General features: G+C 41.4%; 1 protein-coding gene across 1 annotated transcript in view; it reads right to left on the bottom strand.

Moving 5' to 3' along the window:
* The window catches only part of itpr1b (inositol 1,4,5-trisphosphate receptor, type 1b), a 167,953-nt gene that overhangs the window by 85,387 nt on the left and 69,357 nt on the right, over positions 1-13,209 (bottom strand). The window contains 4 exon segments of the mRNA XM_060910776.1: positions 4,034-4,145; positions 5,471-5,619; positions 11,179-11,363; positions 11,454-11,574. Coding sequence (XP_060766759.1) covers positions 4,034-4,145; positions 5,471-5,619; positions 11,179-11,363; positions 11,454-11,574 — 567 coding nt within the window.

Raw genomic sequence — 13,209 nt, 5'->3', positions numbered from 1 at the left:
CACACACACACACACACACACACACAGGTATTTAGTGGGAACCAAAACAAACAAACAAAAATAAAACCCACGAGACTGAAAGCACTAAACTGGAGGATAGTTACAGCGTGCAAGCAAGAAGCAGAATACAAAGAATGAAGGGGGGGAAAAAGACAAAAAAAAAAATCAACCTCAGCCACATCCAGCTCATCGTCAAAGGCAATCAGCTGCAAGAGAAGAACACAAGCCTGGGGTTAGTGGGGGGAAAGAGAGGCAGAACCAAACCCGAATGTGTGCGCACCCACATGGGAGAAATAATTAGGTTAGTTACGTGATTGAAAAAGCATACAGCAGTAAATCCAAGTACAAGTGCTTGATCTAGAGGAGAGGAGTATACCACGAAGCAAGCTCAAAAGAAAGTGCAAACAATAAACCAGGCTCTCTCACTTCATATCACCAACGCAGGGGTAATTCTCTCAGTTAGCTAAAACTGTGCACTTTTATTTTAGCAACAAATAAATTGGTAAATGCTTGCTCTGTGTCCTCAGCTTCAACCTAGAGCTTTCACAGGCTCCCTCATGCTACTATCACACTTTCACATACTACAGACGTTTATAGGGCATATAAAAAAAAAAAAAACCCGAAGGAAAACATTACAATAGTTTAAATAATTGAATGTGCTGGCTCGCTGCTTTCAACAGCGGTCTCAAAAGTAGCCGGTCACCGGCGGCAAATCGCCGGCTATGGCTTGTTATGCCGCCGGCTATTGTCAGTCGAGTCATAAAATTTAATATTAAATATTTCTGACAGCAAAAAAAGTTGTGAACGTAAATTACATGTATGTCCGTTGCCGCGTCAACTGTGTTTACATCCTCGACACGAGTGCAGCCATTACTGCCGCCTGTGTTGCCAGATTGCGCGTTTTCCCTCCCAATTTGGGCGGTTTTAAGTGCATTTTGGCGGGTTTTGAACATATTTTGGGCTGTAAAACGTCAGCAGTATCTGGCAACATATTTTTTTACTTAATACAAGAAATTAATGGATGCCAACGTTTTTGCCAAAATGGTATTTTATTTTCCATTGTTTAGGCAGCTTCAGCATCATACTGTGAGATTCTGTTCAAATTGTTTTTTTCTTCTATGAAGCCTGAGCCATTTATTTTATTAGTTTATAATTATTGTTTAATTTAGTCTTCAGGGCGGCACGGTGGTGTAGTGGTTAGCGCTGTCGCCTCACAGCAAGAAGGTCCTGGGTTCGAGCCCCGGGGCCGGCGAGGGCCTTTCTGTGTGGAGTTTGCATGTTCTCCCCGTGTCCGCGTGGGTTTCCTCCGGGTGCTCCGGTTTCCCCCACAGTCCAAAGACATGCAGGTTAGGTTAACTGGTGACTCTAAATTGACCGTAGGTGTGAATGTGAGTGTGAATGGTTGTCTGTGTCTATGTGTCAGCCCTGTGATGACCTGGCGACTTGTCCAGGGTGTACCCCGCCTTTCGCCCGTAGTCAGCTGGGATAGGCTCCAGCTTGCCTGCGACCCTGTAGAAGGATAAAGCGGCTAGAGATGAGATGAATTTAGTCTTCAGGAGAGACTGCCTGCACACAGTACTAGTATTAATAGTTTTTTTTTTCTTACATGAAAGCTGAGGCGTTTATATTATATTTTTAAGGTAACTTCATGTTGTGCTGTGAGGTTCTCTGCACTTTAACTTTTGAACCAACAGGTGCATTTGGATAAGTAAAGCCGATTTTTCTGCATTTTTGTAGTCCTGGTAATCTTTTATATTGGTAAAGTTGTTTATAGGACCATTTCTCAGTGTCTGTTTTTTTAATCAATAGTTTTTCAGTAATAACTTAATATTTAACATATCACTCAATTTTAAACAACCCCCGCGCCTCCCCCACAGTCTCCAAAATTTCTGTGGGAAACACTGGCGTGCGTAACAACGCTAATCAAGCTTAAGCTAGACGACCCGCCTCAAATACCCGTCCCGGGTAAATGTTATCCCAATTTTAGATGGCCTGTTCCAAACCATCCCGCCCCATGAAAAATTCGTACTTGCATGCATATCTATCTATCTATCTATCTATCTATCTATCTATCTATCTATCTATCTATCTATCTATCTATCTATCTCCCTGCACGCTTTGCGTGCATTATGTCTGCCGCTGGCAGATATTTTACCATTTTGCACCCTGCTGTAAATTATTTGTACCCTGCTATTCTCCCAAACTTTGAAGCCCCTGTTTCAAATACAGGAATTGCCCAGAAACAAAGCTTACATTTGATCGAGACGGAGTATCCAGTTAATAGTCACTGGATCAGACTACCAGTTGTCAATGTTTCGTAGATAATCTACATACATTCTATACAGAATTGATCATCCCCTTTCTCTTCCACTATATTTGACTGATTTATTGCTCTTGATGTTTCACAGTTACCTTACAGTTCCCTTCAGAATTATTAGTAGCCTTCATAAAAATGAGCAAAATTGAATGAATGAATGATTTAAAAAAAAAAAAAACAAACAAAAAAAAAAAACAACCACCCACACTTTTTTCCCCCTTGCAAAACTGTCAAACCCTGACAATTAACATACACCAGTAGTCCTTTTTTAACTTCAGAAAATTCTGTTTCTCCTTCCATGGAGAGAGATGATAGGTATTTATGTGCTAATTTCTTTCTTTTTTTTTTTAAATGCGTGCAACCTCATGTTTCTAGCACAGGCAAACAGGATAGGGTTACACGCACGTAGGCAAGCATGGCTCACAGCAAAATACAACTGACAGCAAACGAAAAATAATTAACAGTCATGAAAGTACATGAAAACGTTTCAGTGGATAAATATTTCTTTTGGGCGTCACTCTTTTGAGCACATATACATAATATACGTTATTAATTCTTCTGAAGATGATGATGAAAGATTAAAAAAAAAAATCAACAGCTGTGACATCTGCTTGAGTGGAACCTTTGCATGATTTTGCATAAGGTTTTTTTCGACCATCACTTTTGCTCAGTTTTATGAAGGGAACTGGACAGCTTAGCAAAACTAACAATTCTATATCCAGGTCATGTTGAGTCTTGAGGTTTTATCACATGCTGTGGAAAGATACACATCGCTTCACATGTTGCTAGACTGGCCCATGACAGCGTACAAATGGTTTGTAGAGCATGACAGTGATTTAAGAGATACTTTTTACAATTTAGTTTCCATACATCTACATAATACACTTACTGAAGGTGAAAATCAGATTTTTTTTTCAAGAAAAAGAACAAAGATATGATTAAGTTCCTTCAATATTCAGCTACACTGCAAATCATCAGCGATCCTTCTCCAAAGGAGAGGAGAGGAGGCTGCGACAGTGGCAGAGCTGGCCAAATATTAAACTACCATCATTACCCCGAATTTAGTTTGTTAACCACAGAATCTTGCTTGGTGATATAGGCCTCGGGTGTCTGAAACTTGTGTACTGGATGGCTGCAGTGCTGGAGGAGTTAGTGATTTATAGAGATGAGTGTTTAGTGGGTCACCTCAGTAAAAAACATGATCATTAACTTGTGAAATGACTGAGGCAGGTTCAACTCCAGACCCTTGTACTATGTGATGTGAAACTATAGCTTTCCAGTAGCAGAGCTTTGACACACTTTATCTAGACCAAGTCTGGTGATTTGAGTGATATTAGTGTGAGGAGATTTATTCAGCCAAATAGGACAGATTATTAGTGAGAAGAACATGCTGCTGGGGCTCACTGATTGTTAAGAGTCTTAAAAATGGGCTGACCCTGCAAACAATGAATGCTAGTATAGTTTTTGTGCACTGCAGGGAATGGGAACCCACAAACCCACATCAAAGAATAAAACAGACAATGCAAAGCTGTCAGGGAGATAAGAAAAAGGCCAGAATCCAATTGTATTTGTCAGCACCGTGTGCGCGTTTGTGCGCGCTTTCACAGTAAACCTTTTACATAACTCCGGGCAGGCACGGTGACGAGGCCACAGTGGAGTTTTTAAATGAGAACTGGACTCTGCTGTCCTTCACAAAGGTGCCTTCTGTGCCTTTACCTTCTCGCCATAACCCCGGTCTTTGGTCATCATTTCCCTGAGAGTCTGAAGAACCTTAATGCACAAACGCTCTTCATTTTCCTCCAACAGCTGCTTAGTGTGTTTTATTAGCCTGGGGGAGATGGGGAGAGAGAGAGAGAGAGAGAGAGAGAGAGAGAGAGAGAGAGAGAGAGAGAGAGAGAGAGAGAGAAACAAGATCAACTGCGAGCAACTGCTCACTTGCGTTTCCCCCCCACTCTCACTTGTATCAGAATGCAAGCAATTGAAGGAACAGGACACTTATTATGAATGTTGACTTCAACAAATAATTAACCCTGAAACAAGTCAGTAAAGAGCAGTGTTCTCCCCAGGGATTTCAAATAGCATCCTGGTAAAAGGTCATTTTGAAATGGCATTTTGCTTCGTGAAATAGCGTCAAAATCCACCCTGCGTGTTTCATAAATACATTCAGTCGGTAAACAGGAAGTCGATGAGCGACAGACCTGAAAACTGTATCCACGTTATAGAACCCCAAGCTGAAGTTTGGTACCAAGTGGCTATGATTTGTGGTTGCTGAGAAAAAGGGTGTTTCGGACAGACAGAGGGAAACCAGTATACCCCCCCCCCCTCCTTCGGAGCAGGGTTATAAATAATAAATATGTATAAAAATATGATAAATATTATAAAACATAAGTAAATATTAATTGTGACATCCTGATTTTTTGCAACTAATAAAAATGGACATTAAAAACAATCAAATCACTTGTAAAAATTCAGTCTCATCAACAGATTCATCGCAGCTAATGGCTTGTTCATTCTGGATCTAAGATTTCTGTGAAGCCGCTTTGTGATAATTACTTTTCTTAAAAGCACAATTCAAAATGAATGGTGCAGAAAACCAAGATGGATTCTGCTAAATGCATTTTTTTTTCAATGAAATCTGGAAAAATAAGCAAGTTTGTAAGAAGTTAGCGATGATTATCAAAAATTATCATCAAAATCAAATTAAAAACACTACAAAAACATTCATCAATATTTTTTTTTCTGTCTCTCAGCTTTAATTCAGTTTACGTGCAATAAATCTAACTAAACCGAAATGGTACCATGGGTCCTGAGTACGGGCAGGTAGATGCATCTGCCCTGCTCTCATCTCAGTGCGCGCACACGCACACCAGTCCATGCTGTAATCTGGCTCCATTCTACGTGTTCATCCCACATACCACGTAAGCATTTAATCCTGTCTCCAGACACACACAAACATAGACCCTTCATCATTCCAGCAAAACACACCTCTCCAAGAAAACCTCAGCGATGATACGCTCACACACTTGCACTGAGGACAGCTCATGACAGGTAAATGTTATACCTGCCCGTACATCTCCGTAATAGCTCTTGCGTAATGAAAGCAGAAGCCACAAGTATATGGACACAGAGTGAAAACTATTACAACTGCCTTACTTTGAGATGAAGCCTCCGCTCTCGCACTTCTTCCGAGCCTCAGTGTTCTCGGGGAAAAGCAGCTCGGGTCTGTGAAGGACGTCGACGAGCACGGAGAGCTCAGCCTGCACCAGGGGCCTTAAACGGTCCTCCAGCGCAGAGACAATGTCCTGATAAAACACACACACACAGCTGTGTCAGGGGGGCATGTCACTTCCAGAATATAATACACCCACGAGGAGAATGTGGCCACCACTTGACAAACATTACATCCCAAACACCTCATGACATGAAAGTGTGTACAGGTCATTTCCGGGACAAGAAAACCATAAATGTTTTTATGCAATTGAACTGAAGATGTTCCAAAAATACGATTTCAAAGATTTTAGCCAGGAAAGAAATATATTAAAAAAATAAAAAACACCAGCATGAGTCGGACAGATATGATTTGAGGGCACAGCCCACGCTACCTCATCAGCTCATGACAGAAGCGAAACACGATGTGTGTGCGCACACACGTGTGAGAAAGTGAGTGAGTGTTCACTTGTACACATTTCTGCATCCCGGTTCACACTATTCTGAACTCTGTTCCTGGAGATCGAGTTTAACGTCTACCACGTTTGTCTCTGCGACGTGTTAATGTTTCTTAATGTGCTTTTTCAAATAATTATTACAAAATCTGCACAAGGAACTAAAATGCATTAAAATGTAGCCTTTTGTGAATTGGATTACTAGAAAATGGCTCTTTTTAGGCGCAACTGAATCGCTTTGTATTAACAGTAACCACAAAACGAGAAGAACTCGATGCCAACGAAGATGCCTCCACTGCCAACAAGACTCGTCCTTCTTGTTACTAATTTGTTTGCCTCAAATACCTTTAAAAGTATATTTCAAACAGCAAGAAAGCTATTGGAAAAAAAAATATTCATCCATTTGACCTTGCTTTGAACCTGCAAACATAGAACCACTTGCTTTCGACACTGATACACTGACGAGCTATGCAGTAGCGGAGATATGAACCATCTTATCTTTTATCATTTTGTGCAAAAACACTGCTGAAATCTTGTCGCAGAGCTGACACAACTCAAACCTAGCACAACACCCACTGGCCTCGCTGAATGAGAAGTGACCGATGTCATCTGTGACACCTTTGAAAGTCCTGGTATTTCAATTTGAACTTTCTGACTGAGATCATGCTCAAGTAGATGCGAGTTCGCAGTCAAAGGCAGTGAGATCACAGGAAAGGGCTTTGGTCTCGTCTGAGCCCAACGCAGGACACGCCGACTCCTACTTGAAGTGTGTAAAAGGAGACAGGTGTGCTGTAAATGATGTGATTACGTGAAACTACATACAGTATTATTTGATCGACTCCCCCTGTGCACGTACACGCAGACAAGTCTTCCTTCGAGTCTGGAACGAGGGACAAGTTCAGGTACGCACTCAGTCCATTTTCATTTCTTTCACACATACTCATATACGACGACTTCCTGTAAAATAAAAGCAGGTTTATGAGAAGGGAAGTGCTCTGATTGGAAATCTGCTGCTCACCAGTGACACTGGGGGGCTTCACAAGGAAGTGGAAATGAAGTTCAGAATAGCTACAACTACTGACCCGGTACGAGAGAACTTCAGATTCTTTACCTTAAGTGTAAAGGTTGTGTCTGTGAGCAAAGCCCTTCACCCTGAAGTGTTCGAGGATACGCAGAATTTCAACTCATGTCTTGAAAATGGAAATATACCGTACGAGGGTGAGCTGAATAAAAAATCTCTTCCAGCAAATCACAAGTGTCTGTATTCCGCAAGAAAATAAATCAGATAATTGTGGGTACTGGGAATAACAAAAGCACACATTGAGAAGGTTTTTCTTTAGTCGTGGAAGCGAGTCATAATAATAATAATAACAACTAGACCGCATTTCCGCAGAGAAAATGCAAGTGTGCTTGCTGAGCTGTAGCAGAACAGCTATCATGCTAGCATGCTAAAAGTTAGCATGCTAACATGCTAACAACTAGCATGCTAGCAGTTAGCATGTTAACATGTTAATGCTAACATGCTAATAGATAACATGCTAACAGCTAACATTCTAACATACTAATGATTAACATGCTATTTGTTAAAATTCTAACACTTTAAGGCTAATATGCTGACAGCTATCATGCTAACAGCTAACATGCTAATGGCTAGTATGTTAACTTTTAACATGCTAACACGCTGAGGGTGACATGCTAACAGTTAGCATGCTAACATGCTCAGGCGAACTCATTAACAGCAAACATGCGAACTCTGCATGCTACCATGCTAATCCTAACATGTTAACAGCTCTCATAATAACATGCTAATGATGAACATGCTAACAACTCGCGAGCTAACAGCAGGCATGATATTGTAATGGGTAACATGCTGGCTTATATGCTAATTGCTATCGTGTGTGCGCGCGCGTAAGTATTCCTAATAAAGTGGCCATTGAGTTGAAGTTGATTTGCTGTCAAAGTCTCAAATGAGCAGATCCTTGCCAAATGCATCATCACCTATGGGGGAAGGGAGGAACGACTCAGTCAAGCTTCCACTGATTAGTGGCAAAATGGAGAAAAAAATGGACGGACGAAAGGCGAGACAAAGCCGAGTGCGGGTCAGAACCGATATCGTGTGTGTGATGGTGATTTGGCCTGAGGTGCCGTATGAAGTTTGGTGGATGTGTGGTGAAGTGTTACTGAGCAAAACTCCATTCATTTGAATGGGGCCAAAAATCAATGGAAGCCTATGGAGGTAAAAAGAGATGCGTGAAAACCAAGGAAAAGATGAGTGCAGGTCTCAGATGAGAGGATGGATCTGTGCGGGGACTTGGCCTGAGGCATCAAGTGAAGTTTCTTGAAGTTTGGTCACTTGGTTAAAAACACTCAGTGCGTTTACATGCACATAGAGAAAATCGAATTTCTGCCGTAGCTCGTCTGAAATCGAAGCTCTAAATGGCATGTAAACACCTTAGCTCGGCTGAAATTGAATCGAACTTGATTTCTCGCAATCGAGCTACACGACCTAGATTATGCGATTTTTGCCGAGCTACTTAGTGCATGTAAACCCTATCGAGCCACGCAGTCCAGTGATGGAGAGTGAAAGTTTTTCTCCTGAAACTCCATTCATTTTCAATGGGGCCAAAAATCAATGCAAGCCTATGGAGGAAAAAGGGATGAGCAAAAAGAAAGGAAAAATATGAGTGCGGGTCAGAACCGATTGCAAGCATGTGTCGGGGGAGATGGCCTGAAGTATCACATGAGGTTTGGTGCATCTGCGATGGAGCGTGTCCGGGTAGGACGATTCGATTCATGAGCCCTATTCATTCTCTATGGGGAAAAAACCAAAAGAAAAACGACAACAAGAGAACAGGGGCGTTGATCCAAAAGCTGTATACAAGCACACTACACCACTTCGGGCCAGACGTCTCAGAATTGGAACAGTGTCTCCATCTCGAACGCCCTAGGAGGAGTAGTGAATCCAAAAAACGTGTTGGAATAAAGCAGAATAAGTAAACTTAAGAAGAACAATAGTGTGCTTGCCTTTGGCTGCTGTGTGCTTGAGCAAGCACACTAATAATTTAATTACTTACACAGCACCATTTAGCAATGGCAGATCAATAGCGCTTTACAATTCAGTTACAAAGTCAAGAAAAATATTTACATGTTCCATTAAAATATAAGAATAGAAATACGTAAACAATTACAAAATATACATATATGACTCATAAAACCAAACAAAAGATTTATTAAATTAAGTAAAAGCTTGCTTGAATAGATACGTCTTTAACGCTCTCTTAAAATCAGTCAATAATTCTATATTCCTAATTGACATTGGAAGACTGTTCCATAACGTTGGTGCTGCGGCTGTGAAGGAACGTGCACCAAGGGTTGTTCTCACCTTGCCATTGGGATGCTTAAGTAGAATGCCATTGTTCGATCTCAGGCTGTATGACGATTTGTCCTTGATGTTGATAAGCCTACAAATATATGATGGTGCGAAGCCATGGATGGCCTTGAAAAGTACTTTGAATTGGATACGATAGCGTATGGATAGCCAATGCAACTGATACGACGATGAAGTGACATGTGAATATTTGCCGACATCCAGTATTAACCTTGCGGCTGCATTTTGAGTACGCTGTAATTTGGCGATCTGCTCTTTAGGGAGACTGTACAGCAAACTATTGCAATAATCCACCCTACTTGTAATAAAGGCATGGACTAAGGTAACTAGACAGTCTTTGGAGACAAGTGCTTCCTTATGCGTCTTATATTGTGTAGATGAAAAAAAGCTGCTTTACAGATGTTCGTAATGTGTTTTTGACATACCCAAGTTTGAGTCCAGCCAGCAGCCAAGATTCTTTACACTGGAGCTAGACTCAATCAATTCGTTCCCTATAGTTACCTTTACAGAGTTTACTTTCTTTAACTGCTGGTGCATTCCTATAAGTATAAATTCAGTCTTATCATCATTGATCATGAGCCTGTCATGCATCATCCAGCATCTGATATTCTCAATACAGCGCTCCATAGCACTTATAGCTTCTTCTTGTGAGGAACTCGGATCCGGTTTGAAGCTAAGAAACAACTGAGTACCGTCTACATAACAATAAGCTTCAGGTAGATCGTTCTTAATCACTTTAAACAGCTTTGATGCGTACATGACAAAAAGAAGAGGTCCTAAAACACGACAGTAGTCACAGGGTGAGCCGCAGAATAGAGAGTGCGATATACAATAATCATTCTCAGTTTATTAGAGCCATAGTCCAGCATCCACTCAGAAAATTCAAACGATTTCCGTTCTCCGCCATCTAATTTCCTTACATTAATGCTTTCGTTAAACAGCAAAGCTGTTCCACCTCCAATCCCACCAGTTCGTGAATTATCAAGCAACTTGTACCCAGGGAGGGTAATTTCACCTTTGTGCACCATATCCATATCAGTAAACCAGGTCTCAGTTATTGCAAAAACGTCAGCCCCAGTTTGAAGTGCATAGCATGAAAAATCCGCAGACTTGTTTTTCAGTGATCTTGCATTCATAGTACAAAGTCGTAGATTCCGCATTCCACTTTGGCATTGTTCGTTGAGAATAGGAACATTAACAAATTGGTGAGATGTAGGTCTCTTGGGAAATCTTGAATGCAAACTACTGTAGAACGGTCTGAAATCAAAACCGGAATATTTAATGAGTTCTTGCCGCTACCGTTATTAAAATCTCTTGAAGAAATATTAGAATCAGGACCCGGGTTTTGAGCAACATCCCCAGCAAGTAAAGTTAAATACGTTGCGAGTAGTGTCGCATTCAACAGATATCATCGCTGGTTTGTGTCATTATCGTAAAATAGAAACAGTGGTGGTGGTGGTGTGCTGTCCAGCTCCACAGCACACCTTTACTGGACAGAAAGGGGACGGTGGGTGGGCGTGTTTTTCTGTGAAAGTGTGCGTTGCACATACACGGTATGCTTGTTGTATGCGTTTCAGCACGTCACCTGTGCTCATGTTTGTGTGTATTCCTGTGGTGACATTGGAAATAAAACATTCCCATTTTGTACAATGCAGACATTGCTGAGAAGGCAAATATTCATGCTCAATAAAAAGTGATGAGATTCAGGTTCCCTGGCGCTTTAACTGAGCTTTATCTCTGCGCTTAAGCGGAATAAGAACCAAGCAAACATGCTCCCCTGCTGTGATTGCCATTCGAGCGCGTTTGCTTACCTGCAGCCTCTCGATGATGTTTCTGTAGTCTTTAGATGCACTCATTGCAGAGTCTCGTCTGGAGGCATTCCGAGCAGACATCCTCCAGTTCAGGATGGTCTTCTGGACGACGTTGTTAGATTTTACAAAGAGGTTGTTCACCTGGCTGTCCAAGTCAACTGGAATGGCGATCGCCCGACTTTTGGCTGCGTGCAACGCAAAGAGTTTAAAACATGCAGTAAAGCCTCAGAAGAGACAGAGTACATTTTGTGAGCGCACGAGACAGCCATTCTTACCTACGTCAGAGAGGACTTTGATGCAGCTCTCCACTGACGCCTTCTGTGTGGGCGTGAGCCAGCTGCAGTGGTACACCCGGAAAACACCCTGCAAGAGCTGCACAAAGACCGGCTGACGGGTCTGCCGTGGAGAAAAGGGAAAAATAAAAAGTTTAAAAGAAAAATCAGTAGTGAGAAACAAAAACAGGAAACCGCATCACCCTGCATACACTTTTAATCCTGTCTTGATCACATGCAAAAAAGTCAACAGAGAATGAGTAACCTCACAATCCCATGACTACTAAACTTGATCTTTCATGAATGACACAAACAGAAAAACAATATACAGCCAAAATTTTGTGGACACCTCAACATTACAATCAGACACGCTTGTTGAACATCCCCATTCCAAAACCATGGGCGTTCATCAGAATTAGTCCTCCTTTGCGGTTATAATAATCCCTGTTCTTCAGGGAAGTTCGGCCACTAGATTCGAGCGTGGCTGTGAAGTCAGGATTCTGTACAGGCCACTCAATTTCTTCCACTCCAACCTTGGCAAACCACGCCTTGATTGAGCTCGCTTTGTGCACAGGGGCACCGTCGCGCTCGAACAGATTTGAGTCTCTTAATTCCAGTGAAGAGACATCTTCAAGCTACAGCATACAAAGACATTGTAGACAAGGATGTGGAACCACAGATGGATGTGATGGTCAGGTGTCCACATACTTTTGGTCACACTGTGTATGTGAAAGAGTTTGTACAACAAAATAAGTTCTATGGGTTTATATGATGTTTTCATGTGCAGAGATAAAACTTTTCACATTATGTTGAATTCATAACTTGTATGAAATTGACTAAAACTGAAAATCACTGACAAACATGAAACTAATGGAAGGGGGTGGGGGGGATACTGAAGTTTAAAAAAACAAAAAAAACAAAACAGGCATCTTCAAAATTCAATCTCAGAACACACAGACAGCTCAAGAGGGCCTCAAGGCTTACAGCATGAGTAAGACAAAAAACGTAAGGTCCTCAGCTTTGTCTGAGGTCTCCGAACTCCATGCTCTCCAGGCGGGCTTACTAGAAATGTGACTAACCAAGACAAGGCTGTTACCACACTTTAGCATGCAATACCTCTGTTCATTTGCCCAGAAGGGAAGCCTGTAACAACAAAGAGCATACGATGTCATCACACCTCACTTCAGGGAAAGGAGTGACGTCATTCGTTGGGTGAAAGAGTTGTGGGGTCCTTATAGTTGTCAGACATCAACATTTTTTATTAACAACCTTAAACCACATCAGACAGAGCACTGTTCTGGTACAAACCTCGAAGCTGAATAACTGCGGACTTCTGGTTCAGTGAAGAAAGTCAAGGCTTTTGAAACTTGTACGATAGATTTATCAGATTAATGTTTGAATGTCAGTCTATTACTTATTTATTTACTTTTAAAAGTACTTGAGCTAAACATTTTAATCAGTCGTGGTTTCATTCACATCTATTGCTGACATCATTTACGAGAAAGCGAGATATTTTGGGCCATGTTGTCTGGTCTTCACTGGTATCCACTGTAGCACCCTGGGACAAATTACTGCTTTACGTTACAAACCATAACATTTGCATCAAGTCAACATCTTTTAAAAAAAAAAAATCCTGAATGTGTTTCTGCTTAAACGAAACCGTGAACCATGCAAAAATCTAACATTACAAATTTTCGCAGTTATTGCCTTTTTATTAAAGCGCTTTCTACTTTCATACAGAAAGCAAAAACTCTCCTGA

This window comes from Neoarius graeffei, chromosome 26 (assembly GCF_027579695.1).
Source record: "Neoarius graeffei isolate fNeoGra1 chromosome 26, fNeoGra1.pri, whole genome shotgun sequence".
NCBI classification, from domain to species: Eukaryota; Metazoa; Chordata; class Actinopteri; order Siluriformes; family Ariidae; genus Neoarius; species Neoarius graeffei.
The sequence above is the reverse complement of the archived record's forward strand: the minus strand, read 5'-3'. Positions and strand labels throughout refer to the sequence as shown.